Source organism: Callospermophilus lateralis, chromosome 13 (assembly GCF_048772815.1).
Source record: "Callospermophilus lateralis isolate mCalLat2 chromosome 13, mCalLat2.hap1, whole genome shotgun sequence".
Taxonomy (NCBI): Eukaryota; Metazoa; Chordata; class Mammalia; order Rodentia; family Sciuridae; genus Callospermophilus; species Callospermophilus lateralis.
The window spans coordinates 25258515-25274940 of record NC_135317.1 but is presented as its reverse complement, the minus strand read 5'-3'; the positions used below and the strand labels follow the sequence as shown (position 1 = coordinate 25274940).

At 39.5% G+C, this 16426-nt stretch overlaps 1 protein-coding gene across 1 annotated transcript in view; it reads right to left on the bottom strand.

Annotated features, from left to right (window-relative positions):
- Positions 1-7677, bottom strand: part of Taf3 (TATA-box binding protein associated factor 3) — a 178536-nt gene extending 170859 nt beyond the window's left edge. The window contains exons 1-2 of the mRNA XM_076872971.1: positions 7323-7677; positions 1948-2190 (exon numbers count right to left, since the gene is read on the bottom strand). Of these exons, the coding sequence (XP_076729086.1) occupies positions 1948-2190; positions 7323-7488 (409 nt within the window). The 5' untranslated portion in view covers positions 7489-7677. The remainder of the gene's footprint in view (positions 1-1947; positions 2191-7322) is intronic.
- Positions 7678-16426: the final 8749 nt, after the last annotated feature.

Genomic DNA, 16426 nt, shown 5'->3' with positions numbered 1-16426 from the left:
AAAAAAAAAAAAAAAAAAAGTCCTAAAATTCATTTGGAAAAACAAAAGACCCAGAAGAGTCAAAATAATTTTAAGCCAAAAAAGCAATGCTGGAAGCATCACAATATCTGATTTCAAATTACACTACAGAGCTGTAGTAACAAAAACTGCATAATATTGGCATAAAAATACACACATAGACCAACAGTACAGAACAGAAGACACAGAGACAAACACTCACAGATACAGTCATCTGATCCTTGACAAAGATGCCAAAAACATATTGGAAAAAAAGACAATCCTTTTAACAAATACTGCTGGGAAAACTGGTTATCCATATGTAGAAGAATGAGACTAGATCCTTATCTCTCACCCTGCACAAAAGTCAACTCACAATGGATCAAAGACCTAGACCATAGAAACTATGCAACTCCTAGAAGAAAACAGGTCAACATTCCAACATACAAGTGCAGGCAAGGGCTTTCTCAATAGGACTCATAGAGCTCAGGAATAATATCAAGAATTAATAAATGAAATGGTATCAAGTTAAAAAGCTTCTGCACAGCAAAAGAAACAATAAAGAATGTGAAGAGAAAACCTTCAGAATGGGACAAAATATTTGCTAGCTATTCTTCTGACAGAGAATTAATATCCAGGATACATAAAGAACTAAAAAAATTTAACACTGAAGAAAAAATAACCCAATTAATAAATGGGCAAATGAACTAAACGGACACTTCTCAAAATAAAAAATACAAATGGCCAACAAATATAGGAAAAAATGTTTACTCTTAGAAATCAGGAAGATGCAAATAAAAACTACACCGACTTCATCTCACTCCAGTCAGAATAGCAGCCATAAAGAATGCAAACAATAACAAATACTGAAGAGGATGTGGAGAAAAAGCAACACTTTTACACTGCTAATAGGATAATAAATTGGTACAACTACTATGGAAATTAGTATGGAGGTTCCTCAAAAGACTAGGAATGGAATAACCATATGATCCAGCTACACCACTCCTTGATATTTATCCTAAAGAATTAATTGACACATTATAGTGTCACATGCATGCCTATGTTTGTAGAAGCTCAATTCACAACAGTCAAACTATGGTACCAGCCTAGGGATCCGTCAGTAGATGAATAGGTAAAGACAATATGGTATATATACACAATGATGTTTTATTCAGCTATAAAGAAGAATGAAATTATATCATTTTCAGAAAAATGAAAGGAATGTGAAACATTATGCTAAGTGAAATAAGCCAAATTCAAAATCAAGATTGTATGTTTTCTTCCATATGTGGAAGCTTAGAAGGAAAAAGGAAAAGAAAGTTGCAGGTGTGGGTCTCATGAAAATTGAAGGCAGATCAGTAGAGTGAATAGAACAAATGGCCAGGGGACAAGCGGGAGGGAAACAGGAAACATTGGGGAATGATTCTGGCCAAATTATATTGTTACATTGTGTGTATCTACAAATAAGTAAAAACAAATATTGCCATTATATATAATTATAATTATATTATATATAATATACCAATAAAAGTATGGAAAAAATAATAAGGGGGTAGGAAAAGAGCTATACCAATTTTTCTTTTTGTTTTAAAGGTTCTCTAATTTACTTAACATTCCATTCTCAATTTAAACGTCTATTGAAAGTCCCTCTGTGGTCAAATTTTTTCTCCCCTACTTAATATTTACAAAGGCGAAAGATAACTCATTAGACATAACCTTGATTATACCAATGCTCTAAGTAAAAGTGCCAGGGGCCAGGGGGAAGGAAAGAGAAAACTTGGGATGCCAAGTGCCATGTTTGTTAGTTTAAGGGTTAGAATAATTTATAAATAATGCTAAAATATTTTGATTGCATTTTTAGAATTTATATGTAGCATAGCATATAAAGTTAAAAAGATTAAAAATTCATTAATATAGTCACTAATATATAAGGAACAAACAACCACAAACCTTCTTGAGAAGACACAATGGGTGGCATGTAATCAGGAATGTATTCTTTTCTTTCCTCTGCATCTTTACTTCCAGGTTGAGGAAACTGAAGTACATTGTTCTTGCTAACAGGAAATGAAGGGATTTGATGTGGGAAAGTAACAGGTTCAATATTATGAATATAGTCTTCTAGTTCATGTAGACTAACCCCCATGAGTTGGAAAGCTTCACCAACATCATCCAAAATAGGATCTGTTCGACCATCTGAAACAGAGTAAAAAGCAAATCAAATTAGTTTTTTTAAACTACATGAACATTTCTAAAAATATTAATAAAAATGTATTAAGTACATATACAGCTCAGAGTCAAATATATTAAGTATTTAAAACCTAATTACTGGAAAAAACTTAATAGATTTTTAAACAGAACATTACATAATTTAAATAATAAAAAGCTGATTCTTACAAAGTGAATTTTAAATGTAATTTAACAACCAAAGCATTACAGAAAATTACACAAATAGCAGACAACAAACATAAAAAGTAATTTACAAACTGAGTGTGGCGGTATATGCCTAAAATCCCAGAAACTCAGGAGGCTGAGCAGAAAGATGGCAAGTTCCCAGCCTCAGTAATTTAGCAAGAGCCTCAGCAACTTAGCAAGACCCTGTCTCAAAATAAAAAGGACTGGGGATGTACTCAGTGATAAAGTACCTCTGGATTCAATCCCCAATATGTAAAAAAAAAAAAAAAGTAATTTACAAGGCCAGAGATGTAGCTCAATGGTAGAGTGCTTGCCTGGCATATGCAAGACCCAGGTTTGATTCTCAATACCACAAGAAAAAAAGAAAAGTAATTTACAGATGGTTGAAAGCGTCTAGAACAGTGGCTGACATAAAGTCAATGTCCAATAAATATTGCTATTATTATTTTTATCATGAAATAGCTAATATGCTATGTTGACTAAGCAAATGCCTATAACATTTTCTCTGTTATTCACTGATGCATCTCTGGAACCTAAAACAGTGGCTGGTACATGATAGGTAATCAATAAATATGTGTTGAATTAAATCACTGAAAATTTTTATTTTATTGGGGGAAAAGTACTGAGCTACATCCCCAGCCCTTATTATTTATTTATTTTTTTATTTTGAGACAGGGTCTTGCTAAGCTGCTGAAGCTGGCCTCGAATTTATGATCACCCTCCTGAGTTGCTGGGATTATAGGTATGCACCGCCGTGCCCAGTTCAATTTTTTAAGTCCAAGAATATTTATAAGGAAGGATTTAGATCATAAAGGTAATTTATATGTAAATTTTCAAGTGTAAGTCAAAGACATTACATAAAATGGATAGGAACAAAAAGATAAAAGTTAGATAATAGTTTCTTTACAAAAGCAGTTTTTTCCTATGCCAATAGCAGAACTTTTTTCCTACCTTTGCAGAACTGAAAGTTCCTAATTCTTTTAAAACTTCTAGGAAAATTCCAGTTCTCAATTTCCAAAGACCCCAAAGAATATTTTTTACATGAAATCTTTTATGAATACCTCAAACTCAATATATACGAGATTAAATCACACTATAAAGTGGAAAAGAAGAATCAAAATTTGGCAAGAAGTAGACAAACATGTGCTCACAGGACAAAGGAAAGTCTGAAAAGACATCCAGTCGAGGGTTAACAACTCAAAAAGATAGAAGCTGCAGCAAGAGGAATAGTATGGTTGAAACAGAAGACTTACTTCTTTTTCTTTTTTTTGGTACTAGCGATTGAACTCAGGGGAATTCAACCACCGAGCCACATCCTCAGCCCTATTTTATATTTTACTTGGAGACAAGATTTCACTGAGTTGCTTAGCACCTCGCCATTGCTGAGGCTGGCTTTGAACTCGAAACCTTCCCGTCTCAACCTCCCGGGCCACTGCGATTACAAGGGTGAGCCATTGTGCCCAGCAGAAGAGTTATTCCTAAATTCAAACACCTGCAGTCTGAATTTTTCTACAATATTGGTTACTTTTGTCATGTGTAAAAAATAAAATATAAATATCATTATTCTTACTGAACGTAGACATGCACTTTACTTCCTTATTAAAGTCATTATTACTCTCAATCAAAAAACAGAATCATAAATTCCTCCACATGCTATACAGCCTCAATTCAAGAACTTCTGGTGTTTCCCTCTCCCCACCCTTCTTCTTGCCATAGATGTCAGATTTTTATCCATGGGTATACATTCCAGATTCCTGGTAGATGCTAAAGCCTCATATAATACTGAATACCATATATACTACTTTCTCCTATACATAAATACCTATGATAAAGTTTAATTTGTATATTAGGCATTAAAAAGAGGTTAAAACAATAACTAATTATAAAATAAAACAATTATAACTAAATAGTCTGATAAAAGTTTTTTAAAACTTACAAATTGTTATTTCTAGAATATTCCACTTAATATTTTCAGACCCTGAGTACCTAAAATCACAAAAAGTAAAAATACAGATAAGGGGAGCACTGCTATATCTTCAAATTCTGCCCATCTGAATATCTTCTGTACTTCATCTCTAGTATGATTCTGTTAAAATATCACTTTTAACACTGTACCCCTCCCTCCAATTTAAAGTATGCAACATTTTCTACCATGTTTTACTTCTCTTATAAAGCTTTTAAGTCCCTCCATAACCCGATTTCACTCTTTTGGCTATTTTCCCTGAACATTCTCCAAATGACCAGCTGCATATGTCAAGCTGGTCACCTTAGTGGGTACTGTTATTAATCTCACTTGTACATCTTACTTCTCCAACCCAGAATTCTCTGTACCTTTATATAACCACACATAGCTCAACTCAAATCTCATCTTTTCTGTGAATCCTTAGCCCACAAACACCTCTACTTTCTCCTACTCCTTTTGCATTTACTGCCTATACTATGCAATAATTGAGAGTACTAGTATTGAAGTCATTTTTTAAAATTTAGCACCTGTTTTCACTGCCTGTACACATATTTCACACATAACATAATACATAAAAAAAATCTGCTCCTGAATACTTGGAGAAACTGTCACCTTAGGAAAATTTAAAAATTATTTATTGAATTAATAACTTCCACTTCTTGCTTTAACTTGAGAACTTTTTTTTTTTTAAGGAAGATGTACTATCAGTTTGTTTCCGTTGACATGTTAGAGATTGTGCCTTGTAATCTGTTCCCACACAAAGCACAAGGCTTAGTTCATAGTAGTAGTCAATCAATGTTTGTCAAAAAAAAAAAAAAAAAAGATTTAAAGTAAGGTAGAATACAAGATTGCCCAGTAGTAACTTAAGGTTACAAATTCTATTTTAAATAAGGATAATAATGAAAAAAGAACCTAAAAATGTCTGTCTAGTACATATATCTGAATCCGCATTTTTAAAGTCAACAAACCACAATGGGGAATAATGAGCCTGATAATCACATTCTCACTAAAATGAAGAAAACTGACTAGAAAAAAAAATGGATAATTAGGAATAAGGTTCATATTACAGTGTTACAATGATCCTCAATGACTTTGGAATACCTAATAACATGAAGTGCCCTGCATATTCTAGTTCTGTATATAAATTACAAAAGGTAACTATGTATTCAGGGAATATTTTGAGTACCTAAAAGTATAACATCTGTCCTTATATAGCAAACTTGGTAGCAAAAATACAATCTGGATCTGCCCCAATGGTAACAGTATACTCAGGGATCATTGAGGGGGTCCTGAAAGGAAAGAAGTGAAGGTCAGGAGAGTATCTACTGGTATTATACTTACAAGACAACAATGAATGTTTGCAGTTCCCAGTTTAGAAGTATTGGTGAAATCAAGCATTCAAAAAAATAAAAATTTTACAAATTCAAAAGGTGAAATCCAGAATAGCTATTATGATAGTGAAGCAATTCATTCATTAATTTATTCCACAAATATTTTCTGGATGCCTATTATATATCGGCAGTATACTAGGTTACAGAATACAAATACAATCAATTTGTTTCTGGAGAAGGGGAGACATACTCAGACATTAACAAGACAAGAGTTTAAATAAACTCAACAGAAATATGTACAGGATTATGAGAAAAGATAACATAAGTTTCCTAGAAAAGTGATAAGCGAACCTTAAAATCTCAGTAGTGTTATTGATGGACCAGGGTGGGAAGGATGCTCTAGCAAAACAACATGCATAAAAGAGTGGATAGTTTAAAATGTTTCAGAAAAGGCAGGTAGCTCAGCATGGTTGCAGATTAGTATGGCCGGGTGGCAGAAGATAAGAGAAATGTTGGCTCTCAAAAAGTACTATGTGATATTAGGAGTTTAGATTTTTAACCTGTAATTAGTGGAGTGCAACTTTAGTATTTATAAGAATAATGATAGTATCAGATTTGTGTTATAGACAGATTACTTTGGCAGCACCCCGGAAATAAGAATCAATCTTGGGGCCTCAGAAGTACAGCATATCTATAGGTCTCAATTGTTTAATGGTAACAAAATATTCATTGAAACATTTCATCTAGTTCTCCAATTCGCCACGTAAATAATCATAACATGATATGTAAATGAGTGCTCCTCCAACAGATGTATTCATATGCATGCTTCACACATCAACAAAATGATTCCAAATTAATAAATGACACTAGCTCCAGATACTTCCAAACATTCACTTAAAAGACATAAATACTGTATTCCAGATTACCTTGAGAAGCTCTCAAATAACCTATGATCCCTCTACCACACTTTGATAATCACTGACATAGAAACAGAAAGGAGGAAGCCAATGGATAACTGAGCTATAAAAGTTAATCTAATTAGAGAAAAGACAAAGTCGGCCTTGGGAAGTAATAAGTGGAGATGTTGCCTGTGAAAGGGACACATACAGAAAGAAGAGGCAGTGTCCCTAACGTAGAAGAGCTGTCAACGAGTCTGTGTAGTTAGGAGCTCAAGAATGGCCAGTCTTGTAAGAAACGGCCGGTAGACGGAGCGCCTGTGACAACTAGTTGTAGTAGTTTGCGGGCAAAGGAGGAAAAGGACCAAGGTAAGAGGTGGTGTAGGGCATTCTGGGGATGGTTCTACTCACAGCAAACAGGAGACAATAAGAAAGAGCGAGGCACACTTCAGAGCCGAACAAGGTAAGGGGTGTGGAGCTGGGAGCGAAGACCGGCTCCCCGGCTGGTGGCGGGAAGTTAGCGGATGAGGAAGAGACACCCAAGGGATGACTTGAGTTTGCAGGGACAGGGGAAGCCCAGGGGCATCGGAGGCCGAGAAGGTGGCACATCTCGGGGCCGGGTGCAGAACGCGAACCCCGGGGACGCCGAGAGAGGGACGGGGAGGCTGAGGTGTCACTCGTGACTTGCCGGGGCAGCCCTCCCGCACCCAGCCCGGTACTCACAGAGTTCAGAGTACCGATGGCAGCCCCGGCCCAGCTGCTGCAGATATCGCTGCAGCACGTCCGTGAGGAGGTGGCAGGCGCTGAGCTGCACCGAATCCCAGCCCAGCGCCTGGCAGATCTGCGCCACCGAGACCCTCAACAACGACCTGGAGTAACTCTCGCACATCCCGCTGCGTGGACGCCACCGCAGCCCTTGCTGCCACTTCTCTCCAGCCCCGCCGCCTGACCTTAGCAGAGCCCCCGATTCATTCTCTGGGGCCCCCGCGGCGGGGAAATCGTTCCCCCCGACCCCCGGCGACCACCTCAAAGCCCCAGCAGCACGGAGCGCGCCAGCCTGAGAGCCGCCATTTTGGACTCGCTCCGCCTCCCGCTGGACGGCCGCCGGGGCGAGGCAGCACGAGACGAATGCCGGTAGCGCCGATGAGAAAGCTCCGCCCCGTGGGAGCAGCGCGATGGGCTCGTTATCGACTCTCGGGCCTGAAAGTCGGCCGGAAGCGGACGTGTGGAGAGAAGGTGGAGGATGCGCCCGGGATAGCAGGTGTTGGGGGGTTTCTGGGGGTCTGGCTAGGAGGAAGAGAGAATGTTGGTGTTCTAAGGGGCAAGGGGGGGAGCTGGTATAGGACGTTGGAATGTTAGACATTTGATACTCATGGTGTTAATATTAGAGAGTGCAGTGTTACAAGTTAGGGACGTGGGAATTTCAGGTGCTGCCCATACGCAGATCTAATCTGGTCTTGTCTTTGCTAAAACATAAAATAAATACAAGTGCTGCTTGCCACTGTGCGTTTTGAATAAAGTACATACTGTTCAGCACGCTCCGTGACCAACTAATGGGGACGCCACAAAAGCAGTGACAAGCAATATTTTATTATTATTTCTTCTTTTTAAAAATGGAATCTCATCCCTACCCAAAACTCCTGCCCTCATTCACCTCATTGTGATCCCAACTCTTTTCCAATACAGCTTCCCAGCTACACGCACGCAAAAACAGGTGGGCTGCTAGTGGGCGGGGGTTTGCCAGTTTGAGGATCCCCGGACTCTGACCTACCTAGGGTATAGGTAGGTTTCCTTCAAAGGACAAACCAGTACCATAAATGCATGATGTAGGCAGTGTGCTGGGAATGGTTGCCTCCAGAGCCTTCTTCCAGCCCCAGCTGAGTAATTGCTGGATCATTCCAAGATGCTGGAAATGGGGGTGTTGAAATAAATAGCTTGGTTTTTAAATATTGAAAACAAAAATTTTGTTTTGTTTTGAATTGGGGTTTCTCTACGTTGTCCAGGCTATCCTCAAACACTTAGGCACAAATGATCCTCAGCCTCAGCTGCCTAAGTACCTGGAACTTCTTACTGCAGGTGCCCACCAACAGGCCCAGCCTATTTAGAATGCAGTTTAAAGTGTTAATTTGCCAGCCAAACTAATCCCAGAGCTAAACTGGATTTAGCCTGTGAGTAGCCAGTTTGTAATGGCTGATCTACTTGGTTTCTTAAATATGCCCTTCTGTATCACACAATATTTAGTATGAGTTTATGTAGCTTCCCTCAATAAATTGTTTCTGAATAGTTCCATATAGCTTCTACAAGGAACTATTCCAGAACCTTGAACATAATGGATAGTCAAGTTTTTATTTGTTTATTATTTTATTTATTTATTTGGTACTGGGGATTGAACCCAGAGGTGCTTTACCACTGAGCTATATCCCCAGTCCTTTTTATTTTTTTTTTATTTTGAGCAAGGGTCTTACAAAGTTGCTGAAACTGGCCTCAACTTTGATTTCCCTGCCTCAGCCTCTTGAATCATTGAGATTACAGGCATGCCCCCACCACACCCAGCAATATTTCAGTTTTTAAAACTCTTGAGATCTCAGTTCTGAAAACATGGTACTTTATCCAAATGACAATCTTCATAGAAGGAGCAAGGTATGAGGTAGCATAATGTTGACCTTAAACTCCACCATTCATACTTCTGTCCCCAAAATTGTCAGGGACCTTTTTAATGTCAAATCTTTGGGATGCTTTTCAGTCCTAGCCTTACTTGACCATTTTGTAGTTATTTGATAATGTTGAACAATTCCTTAATTTTGAAACTAACTATAAACACAGGTATACACTTCATCTAGATTCACCAGTTAACATTTTTGCCACAATTAGTTTATATTTTTGTACTTATATGTACAAAAGTTTTTCCCCAGAAAAAGTTGAAAGTAAGTCACAAACTTCAGGACACTTAACCCTGAAATATTTCAGCATGTATCTCCCCCAAAACAAGCATAGTCCCCTGTATAACTATATGTATGACTCCATGCAGCACATTTGGTTCTCCAGGAAGCCAACTCAGAGAGGTAAGCCTGGGTATGTCTAAGAGTGCTCTGACATCACCTGTGGGAGGGAAGGGATGGAAGCAGAACTGCCTTGTGTTGTCAGGAAGATCTTAGACAGTCCTAGAGTGAGTGCTGAAGCTCAGGTGACCCTTCAGAGTTGTCTTGAGTCAGGACAAGTACCTTAATATTCCCATGTTGATAGATTACTGTGTGAGGGAAAAGAGTTTGTGATCTGAGGCCAAGTTGCTGATGGAACTGAGTCTGTTCCAAGGGAGGTTGAAATCCTTCAGACCTGAGGATGCTGAGCAAGTCATGATGATGTTCACCACAATCTTCCCTCAGGTCCACTTCCTGGTATAAATCTGGGAACTCCTCCTCCAGGATTGGGGTGGGGCTTTTGGGGAAACTGTTAAAGTGGAAGGTCCGGAGATGAGTTACAGCCCGTACTGCTACAGATAGGCCTTAATTGATACTCATGGCTTTTCCCTCTACCCTTCATTCTAGATTTCTCTCACTTCTGGTCTCAGTGGTTTAGCTGAGCATAACCCAGACCTTCATGTGTAGGTGTTCCGTGGTTTCGATGTCCTTTTCAGACTGTGGCTGCTAAACTTGTCAATATACCTTCAAAGTTGAAGAGTCCCAAAAGGCACACAGACACACCCCTTGCATGCCAAACATTCCTCCTTGGCCTCCTGTAGTATAAAAGCAGCTGAGCCTTCTAATTAACCAGTGTCAATCACTCCTACCTGGATGATGACTTCTGCGTTTTCTGCTATCTCTTGGCTAAGGTACCTAAGAAACAACTGTAACTAACATTTCAACAGGACTGCTGCTGTGTTCCCTGGGAAAAGCATTGTCCCTTTTGGAAACAGCAAGAACAGGAACAATTTCCCAAGTAGGTCACTTTGAAACTCCAGCTTCTGCCCCTGTCATCTCCCTGTTTTGAGATACTCACACCACAGAAAAGTCATTGACTTAAAGTGCACACAGCATCCTGGAGGATTGTAGCCCACCTCGTGAGGTACTGCCTGTGGGCTGCTGCTTTAGTTGTGCCTGCAAAATAACACTCCATTGCACTACCAGGCTCATAGCTTTTGTGGTGCAGTACGACATCACCAGTGGACTTCATTGCCTTGTGTCTACTCTCACACCTCCTTTGTTATAAAATGGGTCCCTTGGGCTGATGTAGCATGAGATGAGACACCATTAGTCAGATACTCTGAGCAGGAAAGGCACATCCAAACTCAGAATATGTGTCTGTTTCTTACTGAAACAAATGGCTGCTTTTTCCAGGATCAAAGAGGCCCTGTATGGTCAACTTGGTCTTCTTGGAAAGTATTAAAGAATGGGGGGGGAGGGGATTCTGTAGCACAATGCCACAGTAGGGTGGCTTAAACAACATGTACCTCACAGTTCTAGAGGCTGGCAGTCCGAGATCAAGGTGCTGGTGGGTTTGGTTCCTCTGAGGCCTTCCCCTTTGGTAGAGGGCTACCTTTTCAGTGGCTCATGAGGCCTTTTCTCTGTGTTCACACCTCTCATATCTATTCTTCTTATAAGACAACTAATCCATTAGGTCATGTCTCCACCCTTATGACTTTATTTAATTTTATCTCTTTAAAAGTCTTAACTCTAAATATAGTCAAGTTCTGGGGTGCTGCTGGGATTACACATTTGGGGGTACATAGTGCACTTTATCAAAGAGAGTCACTAGGCCTCTAAAAATGTTACTAAGGTAGTGGACCCCTAAATCCTTTTTTTTAAAATAATGTTTTTAAATTATTATTTTATGTGGTGGTGAGGATCGAACTCAGTGCCTCAAACATGCTAGGTGAACACTCTACCACTGAGCCATTGCCCCAGCGCCCCCCTGAATCTTTATCATAGAGTTTTTCTCCCACCCTCTGAAACACATGCTTTTTATTGTAGCCTTTAAAGTACTAGCCACTTCTTATTTTTCTAGTATGATTAACATGATCATGTCAATGAAGACAGATGATGTTTTATGCTCATCCAACCAACAGAAAACCCATTGACTATATCATGACAGAGGGTAGGGGAATTAACACAGATCCAAGGCAAGACCAAAAGGCATCTGTTCAGCCCTTCAACTCTCATACATCTTGCCCCACAGGTCAAGAACCACCATGGGTGGTTGTGCCAACACCCCATACATCTGTTCCATTCAGAAATCAGGGAATTGGCCACTGAGTGGGTCCTTAAACCCAGGAGATCCAGTGTGAGCTGGGTTTGGGCCAAGATTCCAGGGATTGTTTGACTTCAAATGTCCCCATTACAAAAGAGGGGCAGGTGGGGTCCACAAAGACTCTGCATAGCCTAATTTCATTCTTACCTTAACCCCTCTATTCAGCAGTCTGCAGAACATGTGGGTACTCCCTCCAGTGGTTGGTGACCTGAGTAAATGGCTGCCAGTTCTTTGGGCAAGGTGTCGGGGAATCATTTGTTACCTTATCCATTTGGTGTTGCAGTGTCCTTCCCCCTGAAGATCCTCTCCTTTGGTCATGAAGTGTCAGGATGAAAAGTGACTAGGATTTTGATACAATATAAGGGATCATGGCTAGTTATTGGTGTGACTGCTGTGAACCACCTGGTTATCCATTCTTAAATTATTTTGATTATGCCTATCAAGTAGTCTACTATTTGCTGTCTATTTCACCTGGGGATTCTTTGTCTGTCAACCATCTCTATAACTCCTCGGGCAAGCCCAGCTCATATATCTATTACATACATTTGTGTGTGTGTGTGTTATATATATATATATATTTTTGGAAGGGGGTGCATACTGAGATTGAACCATTGAACCAGGGTCATTTAGCCACTGAGTCATGTTCCCAGGCCTACCTTCTTGGTTTTTTTTTTTTTAATATTTTTTAGCTGTAGTTGGGCACAATACCTTTGTTTGATTTATTAATTTTTATGTAGTGCTGAGGATTGAACCTGGGCCTCGCACATGCAAGGTCAGCACTCTATCACTGAGCCACAACCCTAGCCCCCTACCTCCTATTTTTAATATCATGATAATTGCATTCACCTGACTTAACCAGTAAGCAATTGAGCTCTGTGACCTGATCTTTAGAATTTTAGGATCATTTGCGGGGAGGTGGGGGCAGGCTTGGAGGGTACCGGGGATTAAACTCAGGGGCAATTAGCCATATTTTCAGGCCTATTTTGTATTTTATTTAGAGACAGGGTCTCACTGAGTTGCTTAGCGCCTTGCCATTGCTGAGGCTGGCTTTGAACTCACGATCCTCCTGTCTCAGCCTCCAGAGCCACTGGGATTACAGGGGTACGCCACCACACCCAGCAGAATTTTAGGATCTTGTGATTCCCACATTTCTAGAATATGTAGCGCATTGACACATTATTACCAGCTAGTTTCATTGTTAAATGATACCAGTTCATCACTGGTGAAAGTTCCCTTTGGGAACTGCTGTGTTATGCAAGGAGTATCTGTGCTCCATCCCTCACCAGTGCTGAAATCTTTAGAGCCAGCCAGGTGGGTGAGCCAGCTTCAAAATCCCATCTTAATACTTGCTCTCTTAGGCCCCCCAAGTACAAACTGTCCCAAGTTGGACAGTCCTGGAAGCAGTCTTTGAGATGTAGATTAACCTGCAGAGACACCTTTGGAGTCACCACCTAGGAAACAGGAAAGGGATGGAGGAGGGCAGGATGTAGGATGGGAGGAGAGGAAAGAAGAATGAGGACAGAAGGGAAGAAGCAAGATTTGGTGGGGTAGGGAGACCATGGGCTACATACAGCCCACACTCAAGCCAATCCCACAGAGAGCTATAGAGCTAAAATGGCACTTTGAAGTTGTCCTGAGTTAGGTAAAGGGACCTGGACCTCAGCCACCTACATTGACCAGGCATTAAAAGTGGGCTGTTGCACATCAGGGAAGTCATATTGCCTTGTTATTAGTAACAAAATTCCATCACTTGTAATTTTTGCCTGCCAGATCTCACCATTGTAGAGACACCTTTTCTTACTTTAAAATTAATCTGTAAAATGATACTTTCAGATTGAAAAACTTGCTTCTGCTGGGCATAGTGCCTCACAGTTGTAATTCCAGCCACTTGGCAAGCTGAGGCAGGAGGATCACAAATTCAAAGCCAGCCTCAGCAACTTAGCAAGTCCCTAAGCAATTTAGTGCATCCCTGTCTCAAAATAAAAATAAAAAAGGGCTGGGATTTGGCTCAGTAGTTAAGGACCCCTGGGTTCAGTCCCCAGTACCAGAAAAGAAGGCCCCAGGATGGGGATGTAGCTCAGTGGTAGAGCACTTTATCCCCAGCACTGCAAAAAACAAAACCTGCTTCGTCATGACTTTTAACACCCGTGGTTTTATGGCAGCTTTCTGATCTCTTTTTTGCAAAGTGTTGATTTTCGTAAGTGTTGATCACTTCTTCTCCATTTATTACCAGGCAGTCTTCTATAAAGAAAAGTTCTCCCACCTTTTCTAATATCACTATGTGGTCAGAAATTCTTTTTTTAATTCAATATGAATGTGTTTTAATCTATCACAGTTATTTTGATGATTAAATCATCCCCTATTTGACCAGTTGGAGCCTATACAAGCCATGGTATTGGTTTTTGTGTTTTATTCCATACCAGAAATTGAACTCAGGGGCACTGTAAAACTTAACTACATCCCCAGTTCTTTTCATTTATTTATTTTGAGACAGGGTCTCAAATTTAAGTGGCTGAGGCTAGCCTCAAACTGTAATCCTCTTGCCTCAGCCTCCTGAGTCCCTGGGATTAACAGTATGCATCACCACACCCAGCACCACTGCCATATTCTTGTTCCATGGCACTATCATTCATTGGGCATTTCCTTACTTGATTTTCTAGGCTCCCCTTCTGCTTTCCTTGGAAGGGCCTCATCTCTTTAATGGGGCTTAGTTCTTTTTAATGAGGAAAAGTTATCTATGAATAAAGATGTGAGTGCTAACAGACCTCCATTAGCACAGTGACATTTTTGCTTTAGGGACCTTGAAGTGGATGGAACATATGTTGTATTTAATGTCCTAAGTGCATGTTGATATCACTAATTGAAATCTAAAACAGCACATTCCTTTCCTCCTTCTGTGTCAGCTTTATATCTTCCTTCTCTCAAAGGGAGAACACTGGCTTCAGTAATATATAAGGGTTCCTTTATCCTATAATGCCTCTGCCTGCTTGTTAAGTCTTTGTTTTCTTTTCATGACTCACCCCAATGGTTTTAATCATTGGCTTTATACTTTATCTCACATTTTTCCTGAATGCCATACTGGTGTGGCTCACTGCATCTAATGACCAATGTCTGCCTGGATTTCCTGTATACACCTTAATATAATTAATGCCCAAAGCTAAAATCATTGTTCTTTCTCTGTGTTCTTCAGAAAGTGGGAGCTGTGTTCATCTCATTCACTGTTAAGTACCCAGTATATAGCATAGTACCTAGCAGGTAGTCAGTATTCAAATAGATAAAAGCTTTTTTAGAACAATTCATCTTGCAGTAATGTATAAAATGGAGTAGAATACAACTCTGAAGATAATAATACACTGAACTGTATACTTTAGAAGGGCAAAGTTTATGCAAGATGAATTATATCTCAATGAAACTGTTATTTTCAAATTAAAAAATTAGAAGCAGTAAGTGTGAAGGCCAGGAAACAGGAACCTACTGCAAGAGTTATTGCAGTGAAATAGAGAGCTGCTTTCTTTAAGGGCACTGGAACCCAAGTAACTGTAGACAGCTTAGTAGGGCACAAGTTATGTTCCTCACCACTACTACTATGTGCAGAAAAAACTATCTTCTTTTGTGTAGTTGGCAAAGCATACTGAAGCCATGTTCAGTTTTTTTCCTCATGATCCTATGTTGGGTCTGTTAAGAGAAATGCAGAATTTCTAATAGTGCCATTTCCGCTGGGTATTGCTTTCCTTTATACATAGTTAATTAGCTGGTGTTTAAAAGTAGAGTAAAAAAAACCAATTGATGGCGCGTTCATACGAACAGCAGTTACGTAAATTTTCTTACTTTTAAGTTGCAACACAAATGAAAAAGTTGACGTCACTAAGATGGGAAGAATTCGTATTTCAATTAAAAACACTCAATTTCAAAAATAGACGATGAATGAATGGGCTATTACTATCTTTTCTCTAATCAGATTGTTAAAAAAAGCAGTTTTAGAGTAGGGGGAACCAATCCTATGCACTGTTGATTCAACTTTACAGTTATTTTGAGAGCAGTCTGGCAGTGTTTGTTTTAAAATGTACAGTTTGTACTTTGCATAGTACTAGCAGTATCATAGCCAATGAGGTTTATCCAAGGCACAATTAGTAACTGAAAATTTACATAATTTGAGTCATTGATTCTACCTCTAATAATACACCAAAGTATACAAAGACTAAGTGCTGAAAAAGGTAGCACTTTACTAATGTAGAATGTTCAAGTTGAAGCAAAGTGCATAATATGACCCTTTAATTTTCAGAAATCTGGCCTCGAACTTGCGATCCTCTTGCCTAAATCTCCCTAGTAGCATGCAGTTGGGATTACAGACATGCACCATGACACCTAGCTTCTCATCAGTTTTGAATATGAGCAACAACCAAGAGTTTGCAGGATCTGGGGAAAACTTAAAACAAAGATTGGCAGGCAAACCAGGTCAAACTCATGAAGAATTTTTTTCCTTTTACATTTTGAAAGGATTGTCTGAAGCAAAACAAAAGAAGCAAAGAATATGTTGCTGAGACCCTGTGTGGCCCAGAAGGCCTCAAATATTTACCATCTGG